General features: G+C 44.2%; 1 protein-coding gene across 1 annotated transcript; it reads left to right on the top strand.

Moving 5' to 3' along the window:
• Positions 1-10142: 10142 nt before the first annotated feature.
• LOC6050053 (MAPK-interacting and spindle-stabilizing protein-like) lies at positions 10143-11413 on the top strand. The gene is made up of 3 exons (XM_001866685.2): positions 10143-10280; positions 10440-10822; positions 10888-11413. The coding sequence occupies exons 1-3, from the start codon at positions 10266-10268 to the stop codon at positions 11051-11053; spliced, it is 564 nt and encodes a 187-aa protein (XP_001866720.2). The 5' UTR covers positions 10143-10265; the 3' UTR covers positions 11054-11413.
• The last annotated feature ends 1435 nt before the right edge of the window (positions 11414-12848 follow it).

Here is a 12848-nt window from a genome sequence, read left to right as displayed (position 1 = left end):
CCCTTTTAGCTTTCCAACTGCTGTTCATAATGGGCCCTTTCTAAATGCAATTTCGAAGAGAACTAAAAGGGCACTAAAGCGCTGTCACCGGATTGTTGTTTTGAATGATGTTTATGGGCCCTTTTGTTTAGTTAGAAATAATGAGGAATTCAGTGGAAATTTTGATAATTGGTGAAGTTTTATGATCGAATGGAGCAGATAAGGTATGTGAAACATTAAAATTCTTCAAAAGTGTACTGAACAGCAGCCGCGGGCCGTATTCAATATTGTATTTCGACGAAGTTTTTTCTGCAGAAACCCTTGGTGAAACGTTAACCAAACTTTGTTTTGAAGAGAATTAGTGTTAAGAATGTATGAAAAGTTCACTTTATAACATAGAAAGTTCCTTAACCACGAAAAACTAACGAAAAAGAAAAGGGCACAATTGAACTTTTTTTCTGGTTTGGAGTGAACATTGTTATGTGCCCTTTTGTTTTTTTGATTTTTTCAATAGGAAATTGTTTGCTATCAATCTGATTCTTGGAGGGCATTTAGGGAGTGTACTATGGAGTGGAATAGTGGAATAATCCCGAATGTTTACTTTTTGGTTTTGTGCCCTAATGAAATGTTTGGCTCGAAATCTCCAACGCAAAACTTCTAACCAAACACTACACAAGCCCAACCTATTTGATCACAAAAGTAAAACAGAATAAAACCCATAGGCAACTCAAACCATACGACATCAACAGTCCACCTACTGTCCTTCTTCAGGAAGTTCTGAACTAAGAACTAGTTAGCTCGTGCATGACTCGCATAGCCGCACTGGTACTGGCACTGTCCACGACCATCTCTGAGTCCACTGTCCGCGCGCGGGGGTGCCCACCCTTGGGTTTGTGTACATGGCTCAGCGAATACCTCAACCCAATAGCTTCAGCAGTACCTGCATATGTTGTGACTCGCGCGCGCACAAGTTCACTCTGGCGCAAGGGTAGAACAAAAATTAAGACAAAACATAAACTAGCCGCGCAGCAAGTCGACCAAGTTCCGCGCGCATTCGTTACGGACCTTCTGCCCGGTTTGGCCACGAAAGAAGGAAAAGATATCGACCGACCAACCGACCGCACCGGTATAGGAGACTCATACTTTTCCGGACCAGCAGCAATCAAGGGCAACTTGTTGTTATTATTTATACTTTTACACACTCCGTAGAGTGCGACCGTCGTCGGTCGTCGTCACCGATGGATGCGAGGCGACTTAGACTGGTTCGAAGCAATCGATTTCGGATGCTCCATCGAGCAAGCGAAAAATAAATAAAAATTTATAATATCATGTTGAACCAATGCTAGAATCCTAAAACAAATCAAATACTTTCATCAGGGGCAACATTGGGTCTGAGGGGTGAATTTAAGTCACACAAATTTCTTCAAATTTGTATGACCCAATCTTACCTCCGGACATTGGGCCCCCTAATGACGAAACATGTGTCATGTAGAATGCCCCTGGGGGCTGAATGTTGAGATGGCAACCACTGCCCCATTACCTTTGCGCGCTACTGCGCCAACAGAACTGTCAGCAGATGTTCCTGTTTACTTTGTTTACAATAAATCTTAGTCTTTTAACAACCGCTCTAAACGTAACACACGTGTTTTAATTATCCTCCTGTAAGCCATCCGAACCTCTTTTAGGTTATGGGCCCAGCCCGTTGCTAATCCGGGTTGTCGTTTCTTAGTAAACTTGTCGGGATGTCGGAGGACGCGGTTGTGCGCGAGGATCGCTACCATGTCGCGCTGTTTGACGGCAGGAACTTTGCCGCGTGGAAGTATCGAGTTCTGGTACTCCTGGAGGAGTACGAGCTGGACGACTGCATTCTACACGAGGTTGGAGAGCTTCCTGAGCTGATTCCGAAGACGGAAGATTCGACGACGGTTTCGGCGGACAAGGAGAAGAGGCGGAAAGAGCAGCTGAAGAGAAGGCGAAAGTGCAAGCGTTTGTTGATCGAGCGCATTCACGATTCCCAGCTCGAGTACGTTCAGGACAAGCAGTCGCCGAAGGAAATCTGGACGACGCTCAAGAATGTGTTCGAGCGGAAGAGCGTCGCGAGCCGTATGCATCTCCAGCGGCAAATCCTGAGCATGCGATTCGACGGTGGCCGTTTGACGGACCACTTCTTGCGCTTCGACAAGCTGGTGCGTGAGTTCCGTGGAACCGGGGCCGTAATGGACGACATTGACGCGGTTTGCCACCTTCTGCTGACGCTCGGTTCGGCGTTTGCTACTGTGGTGACGTCGATTGAGACCATGGCGGAGGAGAACCTGTCGATGGAATTCGTCAAATGTCGGCTGCTAGACGAGGAGACGAAGCAGAAGGGTTTGGGCGTCGATTCGCTCACCGCCGGGAACGAGGCTGCTGCTTTCTCCGGAATGAAGATGCAGAAGAAGATCCGCTGTTTCAGCTGCAAAAAGGAAGGCCACAAGAGTGTAGACTGCACGGAGAAAAAGAAGAGGAAACAACAGTACAACCAAAAACAACACGGTGCAAAAGCAAACGTTGCTGGTACGAGTGAGCGAAACAGTGTTTGTTTTGTGGGCGTGAGCGGCGGCGAGCCGCAGAAAGTGCAGCGGCGGGTAAAGTGGTTCCTTGACTCCGGGGCGTCGGACCATCTGGCGCGAGAGAAAGAGTTGTTTGTCGAGCTGCACAAGCTGTCCAAACCGATCGAGATTGCTGTGGCCAAGGACGGGGAGTTTATTGTGGCCGAACACGCTGGCACTGTGAAGATGTTTTCTGTTGTGGGTGGCCGGTCCGTCGAGTGCACTGTGAAAGATGTTCTTTTTGTTCCGCAACTGCGCTACAACTTGTTTTCCGTGGTACGGATCGAGAAAGCCGGGATGCGGGTTGTTTTCGACGGTGGTAAAGCGCTGATTTACCGCGGCGACGAAATTGTTGTGTGTGGTGCTCGGCGTGATAAGCTGTACGAGCTGGATTTTCGTCCTTTCGATTGCGAGAAGTCGCTGTTGTCTTGTGGCCGCGTTCAGAGTGATTCTGTGTTGTGGCACCGTCGATTTGGCCACCTCAACGAGAGAAGTTTGACAGATCTCGCGCGAAACGACATGGTGTCAGGGCTGACACTGACAGTCGACAAAGGAGTCGACCAAACGATTGTCTGCCAGTCGTGCATCGAAGACGATTGAGTCACTTTACCGTCGTGTTCCTGATGCGATCGAAGGACGAAGTGCTGGGCTGTTTCGAGCAGTACGAGGCGCTGGCCACGGCGAAGTTCCAGACGAAGGTTTCCCGTTTGCGGTGCGACAACGGTGGCGAGTACACCGGCCGGCGTTTCAAGCAGTTTTGCCGTACGAAGGGGATCCAGATCGAGTTTACCGTTCCGTACACACCGGAACAGAACGGGACGAGCGAGCGCATGAACCGGACACTGGTCGAAAAGGCCAGGACAATGCTGCTGGATTCGGGACTGGACAAGCGTTTCTGGGGGCAAGCGGTGCGAACGGCGGCATATTTGCTGAACAGGAGTCCTACCAGCGCAGTTGTTTACAAACAAACACCGTTCGAACTTTGGGAGAAGAAAAAGCCGGACGTTTCGAAGCTGCGAGTTTTTGGGTGCGAAACGTTTGTACATGTGCCGAAAGAACTCCGGAAGAAGCTGGACCCGAAGTCTTGGCGTGGTTTCCTGGTCGGTTACGCTGCGAATGGGTATCTGGTCTGGGATCCGGTCAACAAACGAATTGTCACTGCTCGAGATGTGGATTTTGTCGAAACCAAAACGACCGTGAAGAAGAACGACCAGCATGAAGTGGAGCAGTTCGTGGTGTGTCCGATTCCTGACGAAGCTGAAGAACCTTTCGCCCCTGTCGCGCCGGCCGAGCGCGAGGGAGAAGAAGAAGTGACGTCCGATGAAGAGTTTGGCAGTTTCGACGACGACGAAGAAGCTGACGGCGATCAAGAAGAACTGGACGCGAGAGGAGTTCCCGCCGCAAAAGAAGGGCCTGTCGGAGAAGATCCTGAAGTCGGTGCCGACGCTGATCCAGGTAGACCGCCGAGGGATCGTACAGCTCCATCCTGGCATCGTGATTACGATATGGATTACGCTGGTTTCGCCTTGTGTGCTACAAGTTTCCTTGACAACATTCCACAAACGATTGCTGAGCTGATGAAACGGGACGACTGGTGCAGATGGAAATCTGCCATTGACGAGGAGATCGATTCGTTGGGGCGCAATAAAACTTGGACCTTGACGAAGCTCCCCGCTGGTCGCACGCCGGTCACCTGCAAGTGGGTGTTTCGTGTGAAACGCGGTGACGGAGTTGTGGCCGACAAATACAAGGCGAGACTGGTGGCTAGAGGCTTTAGCCAGAAGGTGGGATTCGACTACACGGAAACGTACTCCCCGGTGGCGAAGCTGGACACGCTGCGACTGGTGTTGGCGCTGGCACATCGGCAAGAGATGCACGTTCACCAGATGGACGTAAAGACGGCGTTTTTGAACGGGATCCTGCACGAAGAAATCTATATGACGCAGCCTGACGGGTTTCAGCAGGGGAAGGACCTCGTTTGCCGCCTGCATCGCTCGCTGTACGGGCTCAAACAAGCGTCGAGGGCGTGGAACGAGCGTTTCGACGAGTTCATCCAGAAGCTGAAGTTCGTCCGTAGTCCTAACGACCAGTGCCTGTACGTACGAGGAACCGGAAGAGAGCAGATCATCGTAGTACTGTATGTTGATGACATTTTGGTTGTTGGGTCGTCGCTGAAGCTGGTGAAGGTCGTGAAAAAGTGCTTAAACGGAGAATTCGAGATGACGGACGCCGGCGAGGTGGGACAGTTTCTTGGATTGACCATCGATCGGCAGCCAGGGGTCATGCGAATCAGTCAGCGGCGGTATTTCGAGAGTTTGCTGCAACGGTTCGGCATGATGGAGTGCAAACCGACGTCGACGCCGATGGAGAATCGTTTGCGACTGGAGAAGGGAGTTGAAGCGCAGCGTACCAGCAAACCGTACAGAGAACTCATTGGCTGTTTGATGTACGCGGCACTCACCACGAGGCCGGACCTGTCTGCTGCAGTAAACTACTTTAGCCAGTTCCAGGCATGCCCGAATGATGAGCATTGGATCCACCTTAAACGGGTGCTCAGGTATGTCAAAGGAACGCTGGATGTCGGGCTTGTCTATCGGATCCAGAAGGAGGCGCCGTTGCTGGAAGTCTTCTGTGATGCTGACTGGGCGAACGACCTGGTCGATCGACGATCGGTGACAGGGTGCATCTTCAAACTGTACGGTTGCACGGTGAACTGGATTACCCGGAAACAACCAACCGTTTCGTTGTCCTCGACGGAAGCTGAACTTGCAGCGCTGTGTACCGCCGCGTGCCATACTCTCTGGATGGTGCGGGTGCTCCGCGACTTGGGGTTGAAGCCGGACGGGCCGATTTCCCTGCACGAGGACAATCAATCAACAATTCGGATTGCCGAGGATGCGCGTGATCACGGGAGGCTCAAGCACATCGACACGAAGTTTCATTTCTTGCGAGATTTGATCAACGAGGGAGTGTTGGAGCTAAAGTTCGTGCGTTCTTCGGCACAGCAGGCCGACATGATGACCAAGGGCCTTCCGGCGACTTCCTTCAGGGAGTTGTGCACGAAGATCGGGCTTGGAGGGTGCTGTGGTTGAGCAGGGGTGTTGAGATGGCAACCACTGCCCCATTACCTTTGCGCGCTACTGCGCCAACAGAACTGTCAGCAGATGTTCCTGTTTACTTTGTTTACAATAAATCTTAGTCTTTTAACAACCGCTCTAAACGTAACACACGTGTTTTAATTATCCTCCTGTAAGCCATCCGAACCTCTTTTACTGAATGGACCAGGGCGGTAGAATGGGCCACTTTTGGATTTGGGCTTTAGAATGGATTTAGACCAACTAAGGGTCTTACAAAAGACGTCAAATAACATCACCACACCGAAAATGACGATTGAGTTCATTATATTTTTTGAATTAAGAGCAAAAATGTAAATTTATAAACCCGGGAGCATGTTGACAGCTCCCATACAAACTGAGTGTACCCCTTTTTGTGGGCCCAGTGGGCCTAAGACGGCGGCCTTCGTTATCCTCGAGCCAAATTTTTGAAAATGACGAATAGTTTAAATGAATATAGTGTTTGCCTTGTTTCGGTTTAAAACGACAAAATAAGCAGTCTGGAATCATTTTCTTAAAAAAAACTTGTTTAGAGATACGCCTCGATCAAATATTAGTCTAAACTGATGAAGTGAGCGTGCCGCGAAAGCCGTCACGAAAAAAAAGTTTTCCATGCAAATTTCGAGTTGCGTTTTTAATGGGCGGAACTCGAGTAGGCCCACTGGCCATCTGTCGGTGAATACGCGCAACTCACAAAAACTGTCATCTTAGGGTCCGGCTGAAATTTATTGTCAGAACCATGCATGCAAATCTGGAGTTTTTTTTTTAAATGGACCAATAAACCAAATTTTCAGTTTTAGCTTTTTGGGTGTTTTTTAATACCCCAAACTCAAGGCGAAATGTTGTTTATTTCAAGGTTCGTAAATAAGCGTTCTCAAAAGTTAGATTGTTTGAAAAAGTTTGTTCAATGTTTATAATGTTACCAGGAGCTATTACAAAGGTAATCAAACAACAACGGAACCTTCAAATCATTTAGAAGCTTGGTGGTGGAAGTGTTAAATAAAAATCCACTCTCATCCTGCCTTATAAAAACAATCAAAAGTAATGAAATTGTAGCTTCACAAATCACGTTTAATGCAACATTAGTTGATTTTTCAATTGTTTTGATGCCTATATGTGAAAATAGTGTCTTATTTAGACATTTTATAACTATTTTTAAAAATGTGTGTTTTGTTAAGTGACTATTTTTAAAAAGGTGAACAAACTTCATGGTATATGTTTATGTTGGAAAGGTTACTTAAGTCGTTTCTTTTCACCCTTCAACGTTGTATTAAATGAAATGGCTTGTTTTCTAAGGTGGCCTATTCTGCCCTGCAGGGTGGTCCATTCTGCTAGAAAAGTAGTCGAAAAAACTCATTTTTTTAAAGTGCATCAAGCAAAGTTTTAAGTCGTCTTTATCATCAACCAAGTATATAACATTTAAGGGAACATCCAAAGCATAAGCCTACTACACTGCCGCTCCAATCGAGTCCGTCCCATATGTAAGAACAGCAAGCCGAGAAAAACGCATGTCAAATTTGTCCCGCCCGTAAGGCTACGTGTTAGAATTTTACAAAAAAGTGGATTTTCTCCGGTTTTCTAGAACATAGTACTAAATTTAAATGATTTTTCTGATAGTTTACATGATTTTGAACCGAACTGCATCATCATCTCAAAATTGACGAAATTACATATAGGACGGACTAGCTTCGAGCGGCAGTACACTGGATTCATAAATTTGTATGACATTGTAAGGCTGTTGCAAATATTTTTCAAAGTTTTGTCGAGGTACACATCCGGGTGCCGTCGAGAGAGCTTCGTAGCTACCAGCTACTTTCTATACCGAGACACACGACCAACTATGGACATCACAACCCTCTTGACGCCTGTTGTAGGAAGTTTAATCATCCGAGTATTTTAGAACATTTTGACTTTAATTTGTGCAGTAAGTCTGTGTTTAGAAGTAAAATATTGTTACTTAGTTAGTAAGAAAACATCAAGTCTGAAAAGACGGTAAATAAATAATGTTTCATGGATGTGTATTACAGCAATCTAAGCTCCATTTTATAACCCAACTCTAATTGCATTTGTTGTTCAAAATTGTTCAAAATTGGTCCGAAAAATCGGGGGGCAAAAAATATTTTTTCAAAAAAATATCAAAATTTCAATGGAAATAGAAGTCTAATCAACTGAGAACAATCTAAATCGCCTTTTTCTGCATTGATAATAATATTTAACATGTTTGGACTCGTTTAAAAATATTTTGAACTTTTATGAAATTACGATTACGCATAAACTTTTTTTTCTCGCACAAATAAAATTTTCGTCAGTACTTAGAAAATTGTGGAAATCAATGATTGCAAAACTACTGAACAGGTGTATGATGCATTTTAAAACGCTTTTTTCATTCAAACGTCGACACCGTTGCCTATAATTTCAATTTTTAACTTTTTTATTTGTTTGCCCCCCCCCCCCCCTCGACTTTGATCAGAGTCGAAGGACATAAACTTCAAAAAATATTTGTAACGGCCTAAGGTTTTAGGTACATTTTACTTAGACGGGCCATCCTATCAGGGCCTACTATTGAAAAAAAAACTTCATTTTGTCTAAAGATGCATTTGGCATGCTATTGCTAGATTATCACAAAAGTGTTGTATGTGGGATGACTGTACAAAAGGGATGTTAATGCAAGTAACGGTCAAAGGTGATTTCCCAGAACTATACATTTATTCTATATTTTACAAATATTGTATTCAACACTCTTCTCTCATTTACTTTTGTAGATCCATAATTGGTTAAAAAATGATGTTTGGGTTATTTTAATGGTTCAATCCTTATTGAAGAGCAAGCAACATCATCGTTGATCAAAAAGCTCGCCGTTGAGTAAATTGTAGGTGTGCATTTTTGGGTAATTTGTATTACATATTTTTGCACAATGCAAAGCAATGAGCTGCTGTGCGATAAAAAAAAGTCCAATTTAAATATATCGTAGTCAATTGAACGACGTTTTGGAGCATTGAGCTAATTTTTGAGCTAAATAAGATTTATTTGATGGTACAATTGTTGGCGTGAGCGAGTGTTTTATCTTCTTTGTTTAATCAGAAAGATCTTCTAATAGAATCGTAGCTACACAGAAAAAAATGATGGTAATATTTATCAGGAAATGATGACAGATTTTGTGTCAAAAAAAAAGATTAATTTTACATCAGAAGTTGAAGGCTTTGCGACGGACTACATTATTTAAGTCCTTTGCATAGCATCGCAGCTCGGAAGGCATAGGGCTCGCTTTTAATGCTTGTATGAGACGCTGTAGCTTCAAGCGTCTTACGCGGTACCTTCAGGAATAGAGCAACAAACTCAGGTTTTGATGAATCTGCAAATTCCAAGTATTAGACTATTAATCCTCCTTTCGTCCAACTGCAAACCACTCGCCGATATTGACTGATAAAGCTGAGATCTTCAGAGTTTATTCAATCAAAGGTTTTTGGCTGGAGTAGACATTTTTAAATAATGGTGTGATTTCAGCTGATCAGTCAATAACGGAGTAGGGGAAATATACCCATTTTAATCACACTAAGCCGTTCTACCAATTCTCATCATTTTTGCCGTTTTCCGCTATTAAATCAACATTTTCAGATGTATCAACAATGATGACTCACTTTTATTTGAGTTATTTATTAGTTTGGAACAGTCAAAAACATTTTATTCAAGCTGTAATTCATGATCAAAGTGTTGATAGGCCGATAGTAGAAATAGGCTGAGAAAGGGAATAGTTCCCCTACATAGCGCATTTCGTATTCAATTCGTTTAATTTGAGCTAGATTTTTTTTATGGAACTTGAAATAAGAGAACATCTTATGGTAGTTACTAAACTGTTTTGATTTTACAAATGTATTGTCAGCTTTGATCATTTTTGAGAAAATTTTGCACAAATATCTTCAAGTTGCGTCGAACCAGTCTACGATTTATACTAAGACACGATCTAGTAGATATATTAGGCGATCAAGTTTACACTTAATACTCTATATTTCTCCTCTCCTCGGCACGGATTTTTTGTTGTTGCCTTTTGCCGATGTTATTGTACCTTGTGCACACGGGTCGGGTCGGTTGGTTCGGCTTCATTCATCGGCGTCGTCGTCCGATGCCGAAGTTGATTCGATTTCCGCAAGCCACATGGCCGGCCTCTCTCCCAAGTTGTTGGTGGCGGTACATGGAATGGATTCCTTTTGTCCGCCACACCTCCACCGACACCCCCCCCGCGACCACACTTTTCCGAAGAAGTGACCTGCCTTTGACGGCCAAGGAGCGAAACGGACGGCGCGCGAAATCCTGCTCGCGATCTCATTCGTGCACACACACACATTCGACGTTGTGTGCGCCGAGGACATACGAACCCACGAACCACCAGGAAAAAAAGAGAGTACGCGGGTCATGTTAGAATACGGCGAGCACCGACTGGGTGTGGTGTTACTATAAAAGCCAAGAACCGTTTCCTTCAAAGATCAGTGTTCGGTACTCAATTGGAAGTTTTGTGTTAAGCGTCTAAAATCGTTACGGTAACATAAAAGTCCAATCTGCAGCTAAAGCAAAGCTAAAATCTGTGAAAATGTTCTCAAAAATGGTAAGAAATCAAAAGTGAAATTTAAGGTGTGGTGAAAATGTGTGACTTTTGAAGATGGAATAACAACTTAGAGACACTATTTGTGATAACTGTGATTTTGTGTGAAGAAACTTAAAAAAAGGATTAATTATGAATACGCTGTTTTTTCCCGGATTGCAGATCGCTGTTCTGGCCTTGGCCACCGTTGCTATTGCTGCTCCGCAGCACCAGGAAGCGGCTCGATTCCCGGCCGGAGTGAATCCGGCTGCCTGCCCGTCGTACCCCAACTGTGACAATGCCGCGCTGCACAACCCACAGCCTCAGAACAATCATGCTGCCAACCACTGGAACCCCAACTGGAATGCCCAGCCCGCTGCCCAGCCTTCGTGGAACGCCCCTCAGCCAAGCTGGAACCCAGCTCCTCAGCCATCGTGGAACCAGTGGAACGCTCCTCAGCCAGCTGCCCCTGCCTGGAACGCCCAACCTAGCTGGAACTCCTACCCAGCTGTTTCCGGACCATCCCACAACCATCTGGCTGCCGCCCCCGCCACCGGTGGAGACAAGTAAGTTACACACAAAACCTCAAAAAAGCCATCAAACTAATCATCATCGACAAACCCCCTCACAGGTACCCAGCTGGTGTGAACCCGCAGACCTGCCCGAACTACCCGTTCTGTGACAACTCTGCCCCGGCCGGAGCTCCCCAGGTCGCTCCTCTGCCCGGATACACTGAGCGTCAGTACCCAGCTGGTGTGTCCCCACACAGCTGCCCGAACTTCCCGTACTGCAACTAAGTCTGTGATACCCCACCCTCTGTTAATAGTGAAAACCCATCTTCTCTATACCGCAAACCCGCTGACCTCAACCCCAATCTCGATTCTTTCCAATTAACACCCTCTTTTTTGTCGTATTTGTGCTTCACCAGTTTCCATTTCCCGATTGCTAACACCAGCGTGTTGTGCTATTGCCATGTTTTATGTGTAAATAATGTTTCAGGATGATTGTGTGATATCCGTTGTGATGTTGTGCATGCGTGTAACGAGATAGTGTTCCTTTTTAATTGTTTGTGTTCCCTTTTTTTTATTTGTGCTCAGAGAACAAGCAACGCAAAGATTATAGATGAAAATTAAACGCAATTTGAGATTTTAGCTTAATCAACGTTGTGTGACAATCGTTTTTTGTTGGTAGACCAAAATATCCGAAATAACCATGGAACAAAAATTGAGAAAAAAAATCTGCGAGGTTCGTCGCTTGTGAGTCGTTGATGTCTCCTGCACATTCCAAAATTCGTGCTTGCCATTTTATTAGGACCCATAACTTTTTTAAACAAGAGTTTGTCCCTTTCACACCCCAAGTAACAAGCAAGATGCTTCAACTTCTTAGCAGGTTTTATAAAAGATTTAAAGTTTGCTACTCGGTTTGTGAAGATCTTGAACAAAACTTTAAAGATTTACGATAGAAATATCTTTGAAGTATCTTCAAGAGTACTTTAGAAGCATGGCTCATTGTTTTATGTCACACTTCGTTGTTTGACTTGAAGTTATCCCAGAGATGTTATTTTTAAGACTATTTTACATCGCCAAAACTGCCTTAAAACTCAACTAAAACTTCTTCGTTTAATGAAAGCATAATTCAAGAGTCTTTGAACTTGATCTGTCAAATCACTAAATATTCATACAGTCAGTCAGTTTAGTGCCAAGAATCAATCAACAAAGTTCAAAAACCCCGGAATCGCGTAAACTATTTCGTGGACGTAACGATTAGCACCTTCGGCAAGGTCTACGCGATCAAGTGCAAGCCAATTTTGCCATTCAGCATGCATGACCAAAATGATGTTGTATGGCCGCCGCTTCCGTGACTACGGAGGAGTGCATTAGAACCAGAAGTCTTTCGCAAGACGCAAAGTTTCGGTTCGCTAATTCGTCTGGGTGTGGATCTTGCTGATAAGGATGTAATTGAGAAAGGCGCTAACGGCCAGTTTCATTATCTCTCCGACACGCAGAATCGGCACGACGCATCCGTTTGCCTTATTAAGGAACGTCAGGGTATATTTGAGGACCAGGACCAGAATCAGGCGTTTCGAGATTGGAAAAATCGTTTCACAGAGTGCAAGTGTTTTATGTTGGTTTTGTGTTGGTTACTGTGACTAAAAATGTTCGTTATTTGAACATAATTTTCTTCCTGTGATTTTTTTGACTTTAATAAACAAATAAAATAATTTGAAAAATAATCGACACCATTGTCTTTAATCGTACGAAAAATCATGCAAACATCAAAAAATTATTGTGTTTTGAAATCGGGATGATGTCAGCTATCCATTAAAATTATTATTTCATGAAAATTTTCACAAAAATACGTATTTTTCCTGTATTTCGAAAATGCATTTTTTTTTCTCTAAACAAACCAAAAATATATTGTTATTGCAATGATCAAATGATCAGTTTTTTTTTCATACATTTTTGATGTAATAACAACATTTTTAGAAAATACTCAAAATTTTTACAAAACTACGTCTTTTTGAAAAAAAACTCCAAATTTAAATTTTTACAATATGGGTATCAAACGATCGGGATTTTTTCAAACATTTCG

The sequence above is a fragment of the Culex quinquefasciatus genome, chromosome 2, assembly GCF_015732765.1.
Source record: "Culex quinquefasciatus strain JHB chromosome 2, VPISU_Cqui_1.0_pri_paternal, whole genome shotgun sequence".
NCBI lineage: Eukaryota > Metazoa > Arthropoda > Insecta > Diptera > Culicidae > Culex > Culex quinquefasciatus.
This window is presented reverse-complemented; position numbering and strand designations above follow the sequence as displayed.

Coding starts and splice junctions, on each gene's coding strand:
- LOC6050053 (XM_001866685.2), top strand. Junction 10,823..10,887: donor CCCGCCACCGGTGGAGACAA/GTAAGTTACACA, acceptor ACCCCCTCACAG/GTACCCAGCTGGTGTGAACC.